Below are 21,614 nucleotides of genomic sequence, written 5' to 3'. Positions count from 1 at the left end.
CAAATAAATAAATCTTTTAAAAAAGTGGAATTGAAGGGATGAATAGACCATTCCATAATAAAAGATTTAAATACTCTACTCAGTAATGAATAGAATGAGACAGAAGATAAGGAACTAGAGGGCCAAGCACAATGAACCAGCCAGATCTAACAGACAGACACAGAGCACTCCACCCAACAACAGTGGCACATAATGCTCTTCTCAAGGACACTTGGGTAATTTGCCAGGATAGACCATATGTGATGTCATAAATTAAAGCTTGGTAGATTTTTAAAGATATAGAGTATCTTCTCTGACCACAGTGGGATGAAGTTAGAAGCCAGTAAGATGAAACGGGAAAATTCACAAAGTTGTGGAAGTTAAACAACATGCTTTTCATTTTTGAAAGATTTTATTTCAGAGAGCACACAAGTGGGGGGAGGGGCAGAGGGAGAGAATCTTTAAGCAGACTCCCCACTGAGCACGGAACCTGACAGGCTTGAACTTTTGGCCCAGAAATCAAAACCTGAGCTAAGATCAAGACTTGGAAACAAATTACTGAACCACCCAGGCGCCCCAAAACAACGTGCTTTTAAACAACCAGTGGACAAAGAAGAATTCATAAGGGAAATTAGAAAATACTCAGAGGTGAATGAAAATGAAGACACGATATACCAAAATATGGGATGCAGCAAAGCAGTACTGGGGAAATTTGTAGATAAAACTGCTTACATTAGAACAAAGCAAAACAAAGATCTAAAAACAAAAAAGTGTTGTGTCTCTTCTACCCCTTTTCAGTTGAAATAGCGCTATGTGTAAAATGCAATTGATGTTCTGACTTTCAACCCAACAAGCTTTTGCAATGCATAGACTACGTAGTAAGCATAGTTCTTTCAAAACGTTCTTTTTGAACTGTTTGGTAAGGAACGATTTCTGGGACAGCTGAGGGTTTGGTGCCTTGAGTGACATCTGAGTCAGTGGTTTATTGTCCTCGATTCCTGTCCTTTTTTTAATGTGTGACACTATTTTTCTTCTTCTTTTCCTTTCTTTTTTCTTCTTGATTGAATTCCTCCATTCAACAATATTTTTGAGTGCCTAAGAACACCACACGTTATTCTGGGACTAGATATACAGCTCCCTGCTCTTTTGAAACTTAACATCTTGTGAGAAAGTTGAACAACAAACGACTTAGACAAGTGAGACTATTCACTGTGACTAGAACAAGAGAGAGCAATGAGAGAACAATGTGATATTGAATTGGAAGGTGCAGGAAGGCTCACTTCACAGGGAAGCTGAAACCTGAATAAGAAAGATCAGACTGTTCCTTCCTTGTTGTGTCTTTCTTTTTCCCTCACTCCCGCCTCTGGATTAAAAAAAAAAAGAAAAAAGGGACGCCTGGGTGGCTCAGTTGGTTAAGCAGCTGCCTTCGGCTCAGGTCATGATCCCAGCGTCCTGGGATCGAGTCCCACATCGGGCTCCTTGCTCCGGAGGGAGCCTGCTTCTCCCTCTGACTCTGCCTGCCACTCTCTCTGCCTGTGCTTGTGCTTGCGCTCTCTCTCTCTCTCTCTCTGACAAATAAATAAAATCTTAAAAAAAAAAAAAAGTTTAAAAAAAAAAGAAAAAAAAAAGAAAAAAAAAAGCAGAGATCAATGAAATAGAGCATAGAGAGACAATAGAGAAATTAATGAAACCAAAATTTGTTTCTTCAAAAAGATTAACAAAATGGACCAGCCTTTAGCTAGATGAATTATAAAGAGGAGAGAAGACTCAAATTACTAAAATCAGAAGCAAAAGTGACATTATACCTATTCTAATAAATAATAACATACATATCTAAAAATAAAGTGACATTACTCCCTCTAACAAAATATATATATATATATATAAATAATAAATAATAAAATTAAAATGATTATAAGAGAGCATTATGAACAATTGTGTGCCAACAAATTGAATACCTAGATGAAATGGACAAATTCCTGGAAACACAAATCTACCAAGACAAAGTCATGAAGAACAGAAAATACAAATAGACCTATAACTAGTGAGGAGAGTGAATCAGTAATAATAATAATAAAAAATCTCCCAAGAAAGAAAGTCCTGCTTTTTACTGGTGAATTCTACAAAACACTGGAACAACTAATACCACATCTTTTCAAACTTTCCAATAACTTGAAGAGGAGAGAATACTTCCTAGTGCATTCTGAGCCACCATAATCCTAACACCAAAGCCAGGAAAACAAGAAAACAACAAGAAAGCTACAAGAAAACGACAGATGAATATCCCTTATACACAGTGATGCAAGAATCTTCAACAAAATACTAACAAATAGCATAATAAAAGGACTGTACATCATGGCCACGTGGGATTTATTCTTGAGATGTGAGGATGGTTCAACATAAGACAATCAGCATAATATGCCATGTCAATTAGATGAAAGGGGAGGGCACCTGGGTGGCTCAGTGGATTAAAACCTCTGCCTTCGGCTCAGGTCATGATCCCAGGGTACTGGGATCAAGCCCCGCATCGGGCTCTCTGCTCAGCAGGGAACCTGTTTTCCCCTCTCTCTCTGCCTGCCTCTCTGCCTACTTGTAATCTCTCTCTGTCAAATAAATAATCTTAAAAAAAAAAAAAGATGAAAGGAGAAAACCACACTCATCTCAACTGATGCAAAAAAAGCATTTGACAAAATTTAACACTGATGATAAAACACTCAACAAAATAGGAATAAAATATAATTATGTAATAAATACAAAATCATGTGTAATATATATTATAAATAATATACAATAAAACCTCTATATGAAAAACCTGCAGCACACCTAATACTCACTCGTGAAAGATTGAAAGCTTTTCCTCTAAGATTAGGAACAAGGCAAGGATACCCACTTTTACACAGTACTGGAAGTTTTAGCCAGAATAATTAAGCAAGAAAAAGAAAAAACAGCCAAATTGGAAAGGAAGTAGTAAAACTATTTCTCTTTGCAGATGAAATGCTCTTATATAGAGATAACCCTAAAGACTCCACTAAAAAGCTGTTAGATCTAATAAGGGATTTTGGCAAAGTTGTGGGATACAAAATCAACACACAATAAACAGTTGCATTTCTCTACACAATGAACAACTTGAAAATGGCATTAAAAAAACAATTCCATTTATAATAAAATCAAAAAGAATAAAATATTTAAGAATTAACCAAGGAAGTGACAACCTGTAAAATGAAAACTACAAGAAATTGAAAAGAAATTAAAGAAGACATAAATAAGTGGAAACACATTCCATGTTCATGGGTTGGAAGATTTAGTATTGTTAAAATGTCAATTTTACCCAAAGCAATCTACAGATCCGATGCAATCCATATAAAAATCCCAAAAATGTGTTGTGGGGTATTTTTTGCTTGTGGGTTTTTTTCTTTCTTTGCAGAAATAGGAAAACCCATCCAAAAATTTATATGGAATTTCAAGGGGCTCCAAATAGCCAAAACAGTCCTGAAAAAGAACACAGCTAGAGGACTCACACTTCCTGATTTCAAAACTTACTACAAAGATAACATAATCAGGGGCACCTGGGTGGCTCAGTGGGTTAAAGCCTCTGCTTTGGGGTCAGGTCATGATCCCAGGGTCCTGGGATCGAGCCTCACATCAGGCTGTCTGCTAAGTGGGGAGCCTGCTTCCTCCTCTCTCTCTGCCTGCCTCTCTGCTTACTTGTGGTCTCTGTCTGTCAAATGAATAAATAAAAACTCTTAAAAAAAAAAAAAAAAGAACGTCCCATTAAATACTAGTAGTATTTAACACCTCTTTTTAACTCCTGCTAAAATTAGTGTCTTATCTTTTTATTTTGGATACTGTTTTAGAGTCTGTTTTATCTGCTGTCAATATGGCGGGTCCACTTCTCATGGTTGCCATCTGAGTGGTGCATATTTTCCCATCTTCTTACTTTGAACCTGTTCGTGTCTTTGAGTCTCCAGTGTGTCTCTTGTGGACAGCATATGTATGAGCTTGCCTTTTTAGTGTGTCTGATACTCTCTGCTTTTTGATTAGGAGTTCTGGGTCTACCCTCATGTAATGGAATCCTTGATGTGGTTAGATACACAGCTGCCATTTTGCTGTTTTCTGTATCTCTTATTATGTCCATTTCTGTATGCCTATATGTTTCTATATGACATACAGAAAATATTTAAGACTTAAAAATCTTTTTTTTAGATTTATCTATTTTTTATTATTTGACAGAGAGAGAGAGAGAGCACAAGCAGGGGGAGCAGCAGACAGAGGGAGAGGCAGGATCTCCACTGAGCAGGGAGCCCAGTGTGGTACTCGATCCCAGGACCCAGGAATCATGACCTGAGCAGAAGCAGATGCTTAACGATTGACCCACCCAGGCGCCCCAAGACTTAAAAATGTTTTTACTGTGGTTACATATGTAACCTAAAATTTGCCATTTAAACTATTTAGAAGAGTACAAATCAGTGGCATAATTATATTTATACTGTGTCTCATGTCTTATTGCTCCTGTTTTTAATGTCCTCATTTTTTGTTGAATGAGTAAAGAATATTTTTAGTACATAATTTTAATTTCTTATTTTAAACCTCTTTTTTAAAGTTTTATTATTCATTTGTTTGTTCACTTATTTATTTAAGTTGCTCTGGGGATTAAAATATGCATCTTTTAATTTATCACAACTTAGAGGCGCCTGGGTGGCTCAGTGGGTTAAAGCCTCTGCCTTTGGCTCAGGTCATGATCCCGGGGTCCTGGGATCGAGTGCCACACTGGGCTCCCTGCTCGGTGGAGATCCTGCCTCTCCCTCTGTCTGCCGCTCCCCCTGCTTGTGCTCTCTCTCTCTCTCTCTCGGACAAATAACATCTTAAAAATTTTTTTTTATCACGAGCTACTGCAGGTTAATGCTGATTTAATGCTGAGAAATATAGCAACTTTACTCCAGTACAGCTCCATTTCCTCCTCCCTGCTTTGTGCTTTTATTATCATATGTATTACATCTGTATACATTAACCAAACAATACAGTGCTATAATTATTATTTAAATTATTTTGTGTGCTAAAAGGAAAATAAGAGAAGAAAAGATAAGACACAAATCACCTTTATCTTCACCATTCCCAGTTCCCCCATTTCTTCCTGTGGGTCTAAGCTCCAGCGGGTGTCCCCTTCCCTTAGTCTGAAGGAGCTCTTCAGTGGTTTGGGGAGGGCATGCCTGCTGGGAAGGAATTCTCTCCCTTTTTACCTGGGAATGTTTTTATTTCACCTTCATTTTTGAAGAATATTTTCACTGGCTTAGAATTCTTGGTTGATAGTTTTTTGTCTTTCTTCACGCACTCTGAATGTATCACTCCGCTGCATTCTCTCCTCCATGGTTTCTGATAACTGGTCAAATGTGAACTGCTTGTGCTATGCGGTCCTTGTTCTTTTCCCATACATGAATTGCTTTTCTCTTGTGCTTTAATTTTTTTTTAATTATTATTAGTAGTAGTAGTAGAAGTATTTTGAGAGAGAGAGAGATGTTGAGAGGGCAAAGGGAGAGAGGATTCTAAGCAGGATCTGCAGCCAACATGGAGCCCGACATGGGGCTCGATCCCATCACTCTGAGATCAATGACCTGAGCCAAACGAAATCCAGAGTCAGTCGCCTAATTGACTGAGCCACCCAGGCACTCCTTCTCTTCTGCTTTTAATATTTTCACCTTCTTTCTGGGGTCTTTTTGCATTTGAGCTACATGTAGTTTGTTAAACTTCTTGGATCTGTAGGTTAATATATTTTTTTTAAGATTTTATTTATTTTTTTGATGGAGAGAGACACAGTGAGAGAGGGAACATAGGCAGGGGGAATGGGAGGGGGAGAAGCAGGCTTCCCACCGAGCAGAAAGCCGGATGTGGGGGCTCAATCCTAGGATCCTGGGATCATGACCTGAGCCCAAGGCAGCCACTTAGCTACTGAGCCACCCAGGCACCCCAGTTAATATTTTTTTAATCAAATTTGGGACATTCTTTTTTTTTTAAGATTTATTTATTTATTTGATAGACAGAGATCACAAGCAGGCAGAGAGAGAGGAGGAAGCAGGCTCCCTGCTGAGCAGAGAGCCCGATGTGGGGCTCGATCCCAGGACCCTGGGATCATGACCCAAGCAGAAGGCAGAGGCTTTAACCCACTGAGCCACCCAGGTGCCCCGGGACATTCTTTTTAAAAATTTTTATTTATTTGTTTGAGAGACAGACAGACAGAGCACAAGGTGGGGGGAAGAGGGAGAGAGAGAGGAACAAGCAGACTCCCTGCTGAGTGTGGAGCCTGACTCAGGGCTCGTTCCCAGAACCCTGAGATCATGACCTGAACGAAGGCAGACACTTACCAACTGAGCCTCCCAAGCACCCCTGGGATTTTTTAAACCATCATTGATTCAGGTTTTTTCCTGGGGCTCCCATTGATTGTATGTTGAGATGCTCAACAGTGTCCTACAGACCCCTGATCTGTTTACTTTCCCTCTATTCTTCAGATTAGATGATTTCTCTCCATCTATCTCTGAGGTCACTGATTCTTCTGCCATCTCAAAACTGCTGTAGATCCCTCTAGTAAATTTACTTCTGTAATTGTTTTTAAATCCAGAATTTCCAGTTAGACTTCTTTTTCAAACTTCCTTTTATTGTATAATAAATACAGCATGAGACTTACCCTGTTTACAAATTTTTAAGTGTATGATAGAGTAATGCTAATTATAGAACAGTGTTGTACAGCAGACTTCTAGAACTTATTCATCTTGAACAATTGATACTTTATGCTCATTGATTAGCAATGCCATTTCTTCTCTATCCAGTCCCCTGGCAATCACCACTGTATACTTTGATTCTACGAGTTTGACTCTTAGACATCTCACGTAAGTGGAATCATGCAGTATTTGTCCTTCTATACTGGCTTGTTTCATTAAGCACAATATCTTCAAGTCTCATTCATGTCATTGTATATCACAGGATTTCCTTGATTTTTTAGGCTGAACAATATTCCATTGTATGTATACACCAACACATTTTCTTTATCTGTTCAACTTCTGATAGATACTTAGGTTGTTTCCATCCACGTTGTTGCTCCTATGAATAGTGGAGCACTGAATGCTGGAGTGCTAATATCTCTTCAAGGTCCTGATTTCATTCTTTTGGATAAATACTCAGAAGGGAGATTGCTGGATTATATGGGAGTTCTATTTTAATTTATAGAGGAGCTGCCATATTGTTTTCCATAGCAGCTGAACTATTTGGATTCCCACCAGCAGTGTACAAAGGCTCCAATTTCTCTACAACTTTGCCAATGTCTTTTGTTATTTTGATAATAGCCATCCTAACACATGTGAGGTCTTGTCGTGGTCTTGATTGGCATTTCCTTGATGATTAGTGACATTAAGCATCTTTTCATGAGCCCATTGGCCAACTCTATGTTTCTTTTAGAGTGTCTATTTGAGTCTTTAGTCCATTTTTTTTAAAGATTATTTATTTATTTATTTGACAGAGAGAGACCACAAGTAGGCAGAGAGGCAGGCAGAGAGAGGAGAGGAGGAAGCAGGCTCCCTGCTGAGCAGAGAGCCCGATGCAGGACTCGATCCCAGGACCCTGAGATCATGACCTGAGCCGAAGGCAGCGGCCTAACCCACTGAGCCACCCAGGCGCCCATTTTAGTCCATTTTTTAATATGAGTTAATTTTCTTCTGCTATTGAGTTCTAGGCTATGAGTTAATTTTCTTCTGCTATTGAGTTCTTCAGCTATTGAGTTCTAGTTGTATCGTTTGGAAACTAACCTCTTATCTGATACATGGTTTTCATAGATTTTCTTAAAAAACTTAATTTTTAAAATTATTTTGCTGGGGCATCTGGGTGGCCTAGTCGGTTGAGCCTCGGCCTCCAGCTCAGGTCATGATCTCAGGGTGGTGGGATGAAGCCTCACATTGGGCTCCCTGCTCAGCAGGAGTCCGCTTCTCCCTCTCCCTCTGTAATCTCCCTCGCTCTCACTCTCTCTCTCAAATAAATAAAATCTTTAAGAAAATTTAAAAAATAAGAGTATTTTATTGTAGTTGACACATGGTGTCACATTAGTCTCAGGTGTACAACATAGTGATTGGATGTGTGTGCACATTATGCACAAATGTAGCTACAATCTGTCACTTTACAACCCTATTATAATATCACTGTCTATATTGTCTATGCTGTGTCTTTCATCCCCATGACTTACTCACCCAAACTGGAAGCTTCTATTTGCCATGCCCCTTCACTCATTTTGCCCATTTCTCCACCTCTGTCCTTCTGGCAATGAGTGGTTTTGTTCTCTGTATTTATGGGCCTATTTGTTGCTTGTTTGTTTAGATTCCACACATAAGTGAAATCATATAGTATTTGTCTTTCTCTGGTTGACTTACTTCACTCAGCATAATACCCTTGAGGTCCATCCATGTTGTTGTGAATGACAAGATCTTGTCCTTTTCTATGGCCAAGTAATATTCCACTGTATATACATACCACATCTTCTTCATCCGTTCATCACTTTTAAAAAATATTTTATGTATTTATTTGAGAGGGAATGAGAGAGAGAGAGCATGAGAGAGCATGAGAGAGAGCATGAGATTGGGGTGGGTTAGAGGGAGAAGCAGCCTCCTCACTGAGGAGGGAGTCTGGATCCTGGGACTCCAGGATCATGACCTGAGCCAAAGGCAGTCACTTAACCAACTGACCCCCCCCCCCAGGCGCCCTATCCATTCATCTTTTGATGGACCCTTGGGCTGCTTACATGCATAACTATTGTAAATAATGCCTCAATGAACATGGGGGTATATATATCTTTTTGAATTAGTGTTTTCACTTTCTTTGGGTAAATATGCAGTCATGGAATTACTGGATCGTATAGTATTTCTATTTTTAATTATTTAAGGAAACTCCATATTGTTTTCCATAGGGGCCACACCAACTAACATTTGTACCAACAGTGATAGGGTTCTTTTTTCCCCACATCCTCACCAACACTTGTTATTTCTTGTCTTTTTTGTTTTAACCATTATGATAGATGTGAGGTGGTTTCTCACTGTGGTTTTGTTTTGCGCTTCCCTGATGCTGAGTGATGTTGAACATTCTTTCATGTGTCTGTTGGTTATCTGGATGTCTCCTTTGGGAAAATGTCTATACAGGTCCTCTGCCCATTTTTTTAAAACGGATTTTTTAAAAGAGATTTTTTTTTATTTGACAGACAGAGATCACAAGTAGGCAGAGAGGCAGGCAGAGAGAGAGAGAGAGAGAGAGAAGCAGGCTCCCTGCTGAACAGAGAGCCCGATGTGGGGCTCAATCCCAGGACCCTGGGATCATGATCTGAGCTGAAGGCAGAGGCTTTAACCCACTGAGCCACCCAGGAGCCCCAAAACAAAATTTTTGTGTGTGTGTAGAATTTGGGTATTAACTCCTTGTTGGATATATTATTTGCAAATGTCTTCTTCCACTCAATAAATTACCTTTTAATTTTGTTCATGACTTCCTTTCCTGTGCAAAAGCTTTTTATTTAAGTGTAGTTCCAATAGTTAATTTTTGCTCTTGTTTCCCTTGCCTGAGGAGACATAGCTAGAAAAAAAGTTTTTACAGCTGATGTCAGAGAAGTTTTATCATTTCAGGTCTTACATTTAGGTCTTTAATACACTTTGAATTTATTTTTGTGCATCGTGTAAAAGATTTAATTTCTTTATTTTTTAAAGATTTTATTTATTGATTTGAGAGACAGAGCATGAGCAGGGGGAGGGGCAGAGGAAGAGGGACAAGCAGACTCCATGCTGAGCACAGAGTCTGATGTGGGACGTGATCCCAGGACCTCAATATCAGGACCTGAGCTGAGGTCAGACACTTAATTGACTGAGCCACCCAGGTGCCCCAAGAATTAATTTCTTAAGAACAGTCTTAGGTTTACTGCAAAAGTGAGGGGAAGGTACAGAGATTTCCCATACATCCTCTGTCCCCATACAGGCACAGCCTCCCCCATTATTTTTTTCTCAATTTTTTTAGACAGAGAGAGCCTGTGTGCATGAGTAGAAGGCCAGGGGAAGAGGGAGGGAGAGAATCTTAAACAGACTCCATGCCCAGTGTGGAACCCAATGTAGGGTTTGATCCCATAACCCCATGGTCATGACCTGAGCTGAAAGCAAGAGTCAGATGCTTAACCAAGTGCCCCTGCCTCCCCATTATAACATTTCCAACCAGAGTTGTTGGTTACAATTGAGGAAACTGGCAGTTTGCATAGACTTTAAAAATGATTTCTATTTCTCTAATGAGTATCTATTGATTATCATTATATTTTCCTTTAATTCTTTGAACTTACTTATAATACATGCTTTGAAGTGTTTTTTCTACTCTTTCCAACACCTGTGTCCACTCAGAGTCAGTTTGCATTGGCTGCTGTGTTCCCCACACACTGGTCACACTTTCCTGTTCCTTTGCATGTCTATTAAGTTTTGGTTGCAAACTGGACATCTTAGATAATATAGCAGAGCAATTCTGGATTCTATTTTATTTTTGTAAGTTTGTTTTTCTTTGAAAACTTGCCTGGACTTAACATGTAGAGTCTCTCCCTCTGTAGGGTGGCATTGGCATTTCTGCTTAGTTTTTTTTTTTAAGTCTTAGTTTTATTCATTCCTAGAGGTCACCACTGGGTCTTCCTAATGTGGTAGTCAGCCAGAGATTTATGCAGAGGTTGAACCCAAATACTTTTGAGCCAATAAGACTCCCCATCCTCGGGACGCCTGGGTGGCTCAGTTGGTTGGACGACTGCCTTCGGCTCAGGTCATGATCCCGGAGTCCCGGGATCGAGTCCCGCATCGGGCTCCCAGCTCCATGGGGAGTCTGCTTCTCCCTCTGACCTTCTCCTCGCTCATGCTCTCTCTCTCTCACTGTCTCTCTCTCAAATGAATAAATAAAATCTTTAAAAAAAAAAAAAAAAAGACTCCCCATCCTCTGCTGACCAACCTGTTTGTGGGTTAGGAATCCTTTCAAGCCTCCACTGGCTCTCATTTGTCCCTGGCCTCTCTCATTCCTGCACAGCTACCCAGTTAGCCAGGGAGGGGTGGAGCATGTAGGTCAGCTTTTCTATGGTTTTCTCCATTTCGGGATCTTGTTGTCATATTCCTGACTGGTCTGGAGGGTCAAGCTGGCAAGGCTGCAGGTTTGTTTTTTCATTTTTCCCAACTGAACCACCACTTTTTGCCAGACAAACTGGAAGGGTGAAGGATGAGAGGAGCCTCAGTCGACAGGGCCAGGGACTCCCACTGCTCCTATCCTCAGCTGCAGCAGTTTTAAAAAATGATGCTTCTCATTTGGTTGTCTGCCTTTGGTGGACTTCTGGTGCCCTGAAGCAGTAGGGTGTGTGTGTGTGTGTGTGCGCACGCACACGCACATGTGCGCACACGCATGTGTGTAGTGGGATTTTTTGGCTTGTTTTTTATTTTATATTTTTTTGTGTGTACCCAGAGGACTTGACTACCTCTGTATGCTGCCATAACTGGAAGTCCCTCTTCTCATTCTGTATTAAATGTATTATCAGTTCAGGTGAAGAAAGTGAGGCTCAAAGAGATAAACCAATTCGCTCTTGGTCATACAGCTAGGAAGTAGGGGGCCCAGAATTAAACTCAGGAGCTCTATTTTAAAGAAAAGCAAACAACAACAACAACAACAAAAACCCAGTGTTATTGAAGTATAATTGGCATACAGTAATTTATACTCATGGAAACCATCCAGTCTGACAAGTTTTGACATATGCAGCTGCACATCACCACTAAGATGATGAACATATCATGGTGTGTGTTTTTGCTAACCCCTTTCCCTTCCCACCATCTCCAGGCAACCACAGATTTACTTACTGTCACTCTAGTTGGCCTTTCCTAGAATTGCATGTCATGGAACCATACAGTACATATGTTGTTGTGTCTTTTTTCACTCAACCTTATTGAAATTCACCCATGTGGTCATTTATATTGGTTTATATTTATTCTTACTGCTAAATAGTCTTCCATCCCTAGATGGGTGAAGGTTTGGTTATTTATCTGGTGATGGACGCTGGTTTTGTGTCTAGGCTTGGGCTATTACCCATAAACCTGCTGGGAACATCTGAGTTCAAGTCTTTGTGTAGATACATAGACACATGCTTTCATTTCTGTTGGGTGAGATTTAGGAGTGGGATAGCTGGATCAAATGGAAGGTGGAGGTTTGATATTTTTAATGAACTTTTAATTTGGAATGATTTCAGATTTGCTGAAAAGTTTCAAAGGCAGCACAGAGAGTTCCCGTCTACTCTTCCTCCAGTTTCCCTTACTGTTAGTCTTACACTGCTGTCATACGTTTCTCAAAGTGAAGAAACAGACATTGGTGTATTACTATTTTTTAAAATATTTTAAGTATTTATTTGACAGACAGAGATCACAAGTAGGCAGAGAGGCAGGCAGAGAGAGGTGGGGGGAAGCAGGTTCCCTGCTGAACAGAGAGCACAATGCCGGGCTCAATCCCAGGACCCTGGGATCATGACCTGAGCCCAAGGCAAAGGCTTTAATCCACTGAGCCACCCAGGCGCCCCAGCGTATTACTATTAATTAAAATCCAGACTTTATTCGGATTTCACCACTTTTTCCAGTAACCTCCACTTTCTGTTTCAGGATCCAGTCCAGGGCACCCCGGTATCTGCTGGTCTGTTTTACCGTTTCTAAGTTCTTGCTTTTTTTCACGTCCTCAGCCAGATATCCTGTGGAATGTGATAGCATGCCCTTCAATCTGGATTTCTGATGTTTTTTGCTCAGGTTTGATTTGGGTTTAGGAGCTTCGGGAAAGGCCACCAATAGAGGTGAAATGTCCTTCTCATCAATCATATCATGCGCCTGGGTCGCTCAGTCTGTTGAGTGACTGACTCTTGATTTTTCCTCAGGTCATGATCCTGGGGGCATGGGATTGAGCCCCACATCAGGCTGTGTGCTCAGCAGGGAGTCTGCTTGACATTCTTCTTTCCTTCTGCCCTTTGCCCTGCTCTCTCCCTTAAAAAAATAAAAGAAATACATTTTTTATTTATTTTATTTTAAGTATTTATTTATTTATTTATTTGACACAGAGAGATCACAAGTAGGCAGAGAGGCAGGCAGAGAGAGAGAGAGGAGGAAGCAGGCTCCCCGCCAAGCAGAGAGCCCGATGTGGGACTCGATCCCAGGACCCCGAGATTATGACCCGAGCCGAAGGCAGAGGCTCAACCCACTGAGCCACCCAGGCGCCCTAATAAATACATGTTTTAAAAATATATCAGGAGTGTCTGGGTGGCTAGGTGGCTTAATGCCTCTACTTTCAGCTCAGGTCATGGTCCTGCAATCGAGCCCCACATCGGGCTCTCTGCTTGGCAGGGAGCCTGCTTTTCCCTCTCTCTCTCTCTGCCTGCCTCTCTGCCTCCTTGTGATCTATGACAAGTAAATAAATAAAACCTTTTCAAAAATATCATATCAGGGGTACATAACATTTACACAACTCTGGTGATGTCAACCGTCACTTGGTTAAGGTGATATTGACCAGATTTCTCCATGTAAACTTTATTTTTCTCCTTCCCCTACTGTAGTCACTAAGTCTCGGCCACCTTCAAAGGGGCAGGGAGATTTCGTTCTCCCTCCCGTGGCAGGGAATAGCTACATAAACTATTCGGAATTCTTCTGTGAACACTTGTATCGTCTCTTTTGTTTCTTTCTTCGGTCATTTCTTAATTTCAGTATGGAATCATGCATATTTATCTGATCCTTGGGTTATAATCCAACACTGCATCATTTACTTTGTTTCTCAAACTGCTCCAGTTTGGCCACTGAGGGTTCTTTCAGGTTAACTCCCGTGTCCTTTCGTCATGCTGCCATGCCACATCCTTACTTTCTGGTAATACAAGATGCCTAAAACATGGCTTACGAGTTCCCTGCCCAATCCTAGAATCAACTATTTATTTCTTCACCGAGTCCAGGTTCCTTTTATTGAAGAACAGTGTTTAGAAACTGAGATCTGGGAGCAAGGGATGCTCACTGCTCCTGGGGTCTCATTGCGTCCAGACCTCTTGGGGGACTGAGGTATGTGATATATGTATGTGAACACTGACATATGACATATAGTAATATACATCCTAGGCTACCCATGACCTCATTGTGGTATCTCTGACTCCAGTCCAGTACCATAGGGATCTAATTTCTTATCCCATCCAACAGAGCGAACCCTGGCTCCTACTATTGGACAAGCATTTACTAACCCAGTCATCCCCAGTGGGCATGTAAGCAGTGCCCTGTACCAAGTAGAGTAGATGTACCAAGTATACCAAGTACCAATGTACCAAGTAGAGTACAGTGTTTATGTCCAGGCCCTTTTGTGTTTAGCCTTATAGTTTCCAGTCAAAACATGATTTTCCAAAGTCACTCTTTCCCCCCCCCCCCAATCTGAGGGTCTGTCTTTTTTTTTTAATGTTAGGTTTTTTTTTAAAGATTTTATTTAATCATTTGGCAGAGAGAGAGAGAGATCACAAGTAGGCAGAGAGGCAGGAAGAGAGTGAGAGAGGGAAGCAGACTCCCCGCTGAGCAGAGAGCCTGATGCGGGACGGGATCCCAGGACCCTGAGATCATGACCTGAGCCCAAGGCAGAGGCTTAGTCACTCACTCAGAGCTCACTGAGCCACCCAGGAGCCCTCTGAGGGTCTGTATTTAACAAAGGGAAGTCATGGAGACTGGTTATAAGGAGGAGATGGTAGAGGAGTTATCATTTCCTTTCTTTCTTTCTTTTTTTTTCTTAAAGGTTTTATTTATTTCTTTGACAGAGACAGTGAGAGAGGGAACACAGCAGGGGGAGTGGGAGAGGGAGAAGCAGGCTTCCTACAGAGTGGGGATCCCAAAGGAGCATTTTTATTTTTGAAGACTGTTGGGTGAAAGAGAAAATGCGGGGCACCTGGGTGGCTCAGTGGGTTAAAGCCTCTGCCTTCAGCTCGGGTCATGATCTTGGGGTCCTGGGATCGAGCCCCGCATCGGGCTCTCTGCTTGATGGGGAGGCTGCTTCCCCCTCTCTCTCTGCCTACCTCTTGCCTATTTGTGATCTCTGTCTGTCAAATAAATAAACAGAATCTTAAAAAAGAGCGAGAGAAAATGAACTCATGTAGTTTAATAAGGATGATTTTAGGACTATTTGATTAGATGATTGCCTTGTCCAGGAAAGCCTAGTTGGTGGTTTGTGATCAGTTGCTATTAAATTTCATTTTCTTGGATTTAAGGGCATTGCCTCTGGATTACATGTTTCCAGTTCGACTTGGGTTTTGGGTTGGTTGGGTTCTGGGTTAGATTTTAGGCTGCTTACATAGGCCACCAAGGTATTAGAGCCACTTCAGTCAGGCCTCCTTATTTAATTACCGATATATAAGTAATGTAGATGTTGACCCCTGGCTGTGTTCTTCCTTCAACAAACAAACAAACAAGGAAGCATGAGAGCACACCTTATGGGAGCAACAGCTGAACTTCTTTTGACAATCATGCCAGTCCAGGGCACTCAATGATACACTGTCCGTGAAATAAAAATCCTCGGAAAATTGAAGCAGCGTCAGTTTAATTTCCAATAAAAATTGAACTCTGCCAAACCTTTCTTTCAAAATCTAGGAGATGAGATAAACGAAAGTTTTCCAAATTCCCTAACACCATGTTTATAAGATTCTATCAAATTTACATGAAGGAAGGAGGGTAAAGCCAATCAGACTGCAGTCTGGCTGCTAAATGGACTTGAACTACCATCATCTTCTTGTGAAAGATATCATTAGCACACTTCAAGTGGGAAGGTATCTATTATCACTTCACAATTCTTTTTCTTTTTTTATTAACATATAATGTATTAATTTGTTTCAGGGGTACAGGTCTATGAATCATGGGTCTTATACAGTTCACAGCACTCACCATAACACATATCCTCCCCCATGTCCACCACCCAGCCACTTTATCCCTCCCTACCCCTCCACCCCCAACTCCCACCCCTGCTGCCCCCCACCCCCAGCCCTCAGTTTGTTTCCTGGGATTAAGGGTTAAGAGTCTCATATTTGTCTCCCACTCCAGTCCCAACTTGTTTAATTTTTCCCTCCCCTCCCCCCACGAACCCCAGCCCTGCCTCTCAAATTCCTCATTTCAGAGAGAGCATATGATAATTGCTTCTCTGATTATCATTTCCTTTCAAAGACCACAAGCAGTCTTCAAATGAACCAAGGAAATTCCTAACCAAGATTCGGGAAAGAAAAAAGCATCTTACTCTTTGACTCTCTTTTCTGTCCCCGTGAAAAGGCATAGTCCCTCTCAAGTGACACACCGTGGGCCTGGTGCTTGCTAAGACAGGACCAAGGACTTCCCAGTTTTCACTGTTTATGCTTCAAGCAGAACGACATCTTCACATACAAGTTGGTACCGGGAGAGGTGATAGAAATACAAGGGGCCTAACGCTGGACTTTGGCCGTCCCCATCACACCACGGTCTGCGACACTTCGGGTTCAAACCCTGCCACCGGCTAAGTGTTCCTTATTTGACATTCTCAGTGTGTTCCAGGCCTTTCTGTCAGTCCCGCCTGGCTGTACGCAAAGCAAAAGGGAAAGTGTGAACTGCGAGGTCAACCCTGCTCTACCAGCCCGCAAAGGGAGGAGGGCCTGGGTTGTGGCAGGCCCCGCGGGTGGTGGGCGGTGTCTAGGTGACAGCCGGATTCACAGATCTCGGTGGGGCTGGGAGGGCAGGGCCTGGAGCACGTGACCAGCAGGCCCACAGACGCAGTGGGGTGTCGTTGACACTGTAGGTCCAGAGCGCAGGCGCGACTGGGAGGCACGCACAGGTGCTGTGGGTGGTGCACGCTGGTGGTAGAGGGGAAGGTCGGGTGCACGTGGTTGGCAAGTGCGCAGGCCCGGTGGGCGGTGCTTGGACGGCGGGCGCACGTGCGTGGGGTTGCGCAGGCGCGGTGGGCAAGGAGACGGCTGTACAGGCCTCCGGGCGCGCATGCGTGTTGGGTGGCGTGTGTGTTGGAGGGCGTCGCACGTACGTGGCTGGCGGGGACGCCGGCGTGTGGGGCAGCAGTTGGTTGGGGGCGGCGGGTGTCGGTGGTCGCGGGAGTGCAGGCGCTGTGGGCCGCGGGCCGAGGAGGGCCGAATCGGAATGGAGCGGTTACGTTGGCAAATGGTGGCCGTGGCGACCCTGGGTCTGGCTCTGGCCCTGGAGGCGCTGCCCTCAGTGCTGCACTGGCTGCGGGCCGGGCGCCGGCAAGAGCGGCGAAGGCCGCCGCGGCGGGAGGTGCTCTTCTTCCCGTCGCAGGTGACCTGCACGGAGGCCCTGCTGCAGGCTCCCGGTGAGGGGCCGTCGGGCCCCCCGGCAGGCTGCCCCTGCAGCCTGCCCCACGGCGAGAGCTCGCTCAGCCGCCTGCTGCGCGCCCTTTTGGCCGCTCGCTCCAGCCTGGAGCTCTGCCTCTTTGCCTTCTCCAGCCCACAGTTGGGCCGTGCGGTGCAGCTGCTGCACCAGCGTGGGGTGCGCATCCGGGTCATCACTGACTGCGACTACATGGCTCTGAACGGCTCACAGATCGGCCTGCTACGAAAGGCAGGTAGGCCAGGCCGCAGCGGCCAGGACCCAGGCTTGGAGCTCAGGTTTGCGGAGCCCTTTGGGGAGCACACCCCACCTGGCGCGTGACCTGACCCAGGGGGCAATGTCAAAGGCGGATACTACAGGGGTCTGAGGATGGGTGAGAGAGACCCTTTCATGAACCATGGTGGCCTCGTGAGGTTGGGCTGGTTCTACCCTGGAGGGACTCCAGGGCCATCCAGAGAGAGCACCTGCCCTAGCCCCGTGGTTGGCGCTTCTGTGCTGCGGATATCTGAGTGTGTTCTCCAGCCGGTGGAGGAAGATCTGGGGCGTTCTCAGAGGCTGGGGGCCTGCCCAGTGACACTGGGGAAGCCACCACGCTCCTTTGATTCCCCACATTGTCATGATCCATGTTGGCCTTGGGATACTGGGGAAAGCCTATGGTGGGTAGAGCTGGGGATGCAGCCCTGCCAGCTGTTTCTGACTATTGCAGTGGCCTAGCGCGACGGTCCTGAAGAGATGAAGGGTCAAGCCTGCCCGCTAGCAGATTCTCAGTACTGTGTGCTTGGGAACAGGTGCCCCAAGACGGCAAAGACTGGGCTAATACAATGAGGGAGGAAAAAGGAGGAAAAAGGCATTTCATTTTAACTACACTAGTGAATTTCATGCTAGAGCTTTTGAAGTGAATAAAAACAAGATGCTAAAAAGTGCAGTTAAAATGTTTAGTTGGTGAACAGTTAACTTGTTCCTTGAGCTGCAAAAAACGGGGATGACATACACTTCTGACTGGCCTTTCTCTGCCTCTGGGGTGAGGGCAGATGAAGTGGGAAGTAGGAATGATTTTGAAGAGGGTCTAAATTCAGATCCTGGGCCTACCTGTGAGTTCTGTATTTCCTCCTCAACTTCAGAGTAACATTGTGTTCTGGGTGTCCCACTGGATGGGAGAGCCTATGGTAACTTGGAGGGGGGCAGAAATGGTCAGCTATGGGGGAGCAGAAGGAAACGTGGGGGGAATGTTAGTAGGCTCCAAGCCCAGTCTGGAGCCTGACACAGGCTTGATCCCACAACCCTGAGATCGTGACCTGAGCCAAAATCAAGAATTGAGCACTTGACCGACTGAACCACCGAGGCGTCCCAAAAATGGTCAGATTAAGATCCGTTTTGAAGGTAGAGCTGACAGGAGTTGGTGGTGGGTCGATTAGAGGCTGTGAGAAATGGTGTCTGTGTCCTCTGGGATAGGAGGGTTTCAAGGCAGGGCTGCTGGGCAAAATCCCCAGGTAAATTTGAAGTTCAGATAAGCCACGAATAATTTTTAGTGTACATCCCAAATATTGCATGGGACATAGTTATCTTTTAAAAATTATCTGTTTATCTGATAGCCCATCCTAATTTGGACATCTTGTATTTTTATTTGTGAAGCCTGGTGGCCCCATTGCAAAACAGCCTATTTTAAACTGTTCTTTTAAGTCCTATTTCTAATGGTCTTGTTCACTGAGCAGATAGCTTGTCAGTGAGGTTGGCATGACTCCAGGGTCCATGCAGAGGGGAATGGACAGACAGGTCCTGCCCGAGGGGAGGCTGAAAACAGTAGTAGAGAGACAAATGGGAAAACAAGAGGCAGCCGTTACTGGCTTTGCAGTGAGCCACAGGGGCAAAGCCAGGGAGAGCCTGTTTTCTCTGTTTTATCAGCGGCCCGGTGCCGCTGAAGCACCCAGGGCCTGGTTTCTCCTGCGGTCCTTCTGCCTCCGGCTCACCCCCTCCCCAGGGGGGTGCAGTCCTGGCGTGCATGGTGTTTCCTGGCATGTTCCGGTCCCGGGATGGGCAGGGCGGGAGCTCGAAGGTGGGAAAGCCCCGCCGGCTGTTGCTCTGGTTGCCCTGGCCGGATTCAGAGCCGGCTCGTCCTGTTATCACAGGACTGTGCTGGCTGGGTTGTACAAGAGCAGTGGGGGTGGGGAGACCTCCCTCAGATTGCAGGGCTGGGTGCGGGCAGAATTGTCTGCACAGGAAGGTGGGTTGTGTGAAATCAGTATGTGTATGTCTGCGTGTGTCCCCTGCTCCTGTCCCCTCGGCCCTCCCTCCTCTGCTGGTCCCATCCGGCGCAGCCGCCACCACCTGCCGGAGGGGAACCACCTTCCCGTTTCCTGCCAGATGAGAAGCGAACAGGCAGAGTCGTAGCCGCTAGCGAGGGTGGGCGCGGGGGTGTGGCGGGCGGTGGCGAAGGCTGACTGGCCCTTTCCGCAGGCATCCAGGTGCGACACGACCAGGACCTGGGCTACATGCATCATAAGTTCGCCATTGTGGACAAGAAGGTGCTGATCACCGGCTCCCTCAACTGGACCACGCAAGCCATTCAAAACAACAGAGAGAACGTCCTGATTATGGAGGATGAGGAGTATGTGAGGCTTTTCCTGGAAGAATTTGAGCGTATTTGGGAAGAGTTTAATCCGACCAAGTACACCTTTTTCCCGCAAAAGAAGCAGAGTCACTGAAGCTGTGCTCTCTCCTCTGTCTGCGGAGTTGGGGGGCGAGTGCTGTCCAGTATCAAAACTTTTTGGTCCCGGGAGTGGAAAGCAGACCGAAGCTGCGGAGACTGGGGCTCCAGACTGGCCTGGGTCGCGCCCAGAGCTGCGGCCCCTGAGCGACATCTCAGGAAGTCGCCGCGCACCCTCCATTCTCGTCCACAGGGCACTAAAGCGAACTCAAGAGCATTTGGGGTGACAAAGCACAGGGACATCCCTGCCACACCGATGCGTTGTCGCGGGCCCACTTGTTTCCTGCCCCAGGGCCCGTGTGGTCGCAGCTCGCCAGCTCCCACCCAGCATGCAAGCTGACCCCCAGTCTGATTCTAGAGACTCTCGTGCTTTGGCCAACCCCGGCAGCACCCCCACCAGTGGCTCCGGAATGCTTTCTGCTTCTCCTGGTGGCCCGGCCGCTCCCATCAGCACCGCTGGGCCCTGGCGTTGGCCAGAGGCGGGCAGCTCCTCCGTGGCTTCTTGGCGGGTTTGAGTCTGCAGAGGGAAAGGGGAGACGTCGGGGAGGAAAAAGGGCAGGAGGGGAGAGAGGGGCTGGGCGGGAGCGGGGAGCTGCCTTCCAGGCTCCCTCGTCAGCATGGCTGGCCCCCCGCGTCGGGCAGGTGGTGCTCTTACCCGGGTCTCCTTGAGTGATGACCCTTTACTACAAATATACCTGAAGATGTTCATGCTCTGCCACTTCCCCTTTGTGCTCACTGCGGTCAAGTACAAGGTCTACCAGCGAGGACTGCGAGTGGCCAGAAGCTGCTTCTGTTTCCTTTCCTTATGCCTTTGTCCACATTCTCGAATTCAAGTTGATTTGGTGTGCTTCGAAGTGACCTTGAGTGTAATACCCATGAACTTGACTCACTGGCAGTTTTGGTTCAGCATAATCCTGAGTTACCTGACCATCTGGAGGAGTTAACTAGGAGGGAGGCCAGTGTTGGGCGCGGCGCCCCACAGATGTGTTCTTACTGTTGGCTCTGGGATTTGCTCTCACTGGTAATTAGAATAGCTACCTATGGACATTTGTGAAAAGTTAGATTGTTTTTTCGTAACATGTACCTTTATTTATAGATAGCTCAAGTGGGCCCTGGTGGTTTTGCCATCTTGTCATTTGTATCAGTGATACGGTGTGTGACTTGTCCTGATGACTCCTGGTGTGCTCACGCCTGCCGAGCCACCTGCACAGAGCGGTCACGCTGCATGTTGTTGCCCATCGAAAGTAATCCGTGACTTACTGTGTTGGGCAAGTAAACCTCAAGTTAATTTTTCTGATGTAACCGAAGCTATAAAATACATAGATCGGAAATGAGAAATGCTTGGACACTGAAAGTGTTTTTTTCACCTGTCTTTTCCCGCACTGTGTGTTCTGAAGGGAGAGCAGAAGTTGTATCCTGTGTTGTGAATGATGAAGCCGGGCTGTCCTGGACTTCTGGCACACTTAAATAAATATGTTCTTGTTCTGGAATGGTAGTACTGGGTGTTTCTTTGCCTTTTGCTCAGAGAGTGGGTGCTGTTTATTAAGTAACAT

General features: G+C 44.9%; 1 protein-coding gene across 1 annotated transcript; it reads left to right on the top strand.

Annotated features, from left to right (window-relative positions):
- Positions 1-16,976: 16,976 nt before the first annotated feature.
- PLD6 (phospholipase D family member 6) lies at positions 16,977-21,545 on the top strand. The gene is made up of 2 exons (XM_032322928.1): positions 16,977-17,592; positions 19,812-21,545. Exons 1-2 carry the CDS (start codon positions 16,995-16,997, stop codon positions 20,057-20,059), a joined length of 846 nt encoding a protein of 281 aa, XP_032178819.1. The 5' UTR covers positions 16,977-16,994; the 3' UTR covers positions 20,060-21,545.
- The last annotated feature ends 69 nt before the right edge of the window (positions 21,546-21,614 follow it).

This window comes from Mustela erminea, chromosome 18, assembly GCF_009829155.1.
Source record: "Mustela erminea isolate mMusErm1 chromosome 18, mMusErm1.Pri, whole genome shotgun sequence".
Taxonomy (NCBI): Eukaryota; Metazoa; Chordata; class Mammalia; order Carnivora; family Mustelidae; genus Mustela; species Mustela erminea.
Note: the sequence above shows the minus strand (reverse complement) of the source record. Positions and strands in the feature narration are given on the sequence as shown.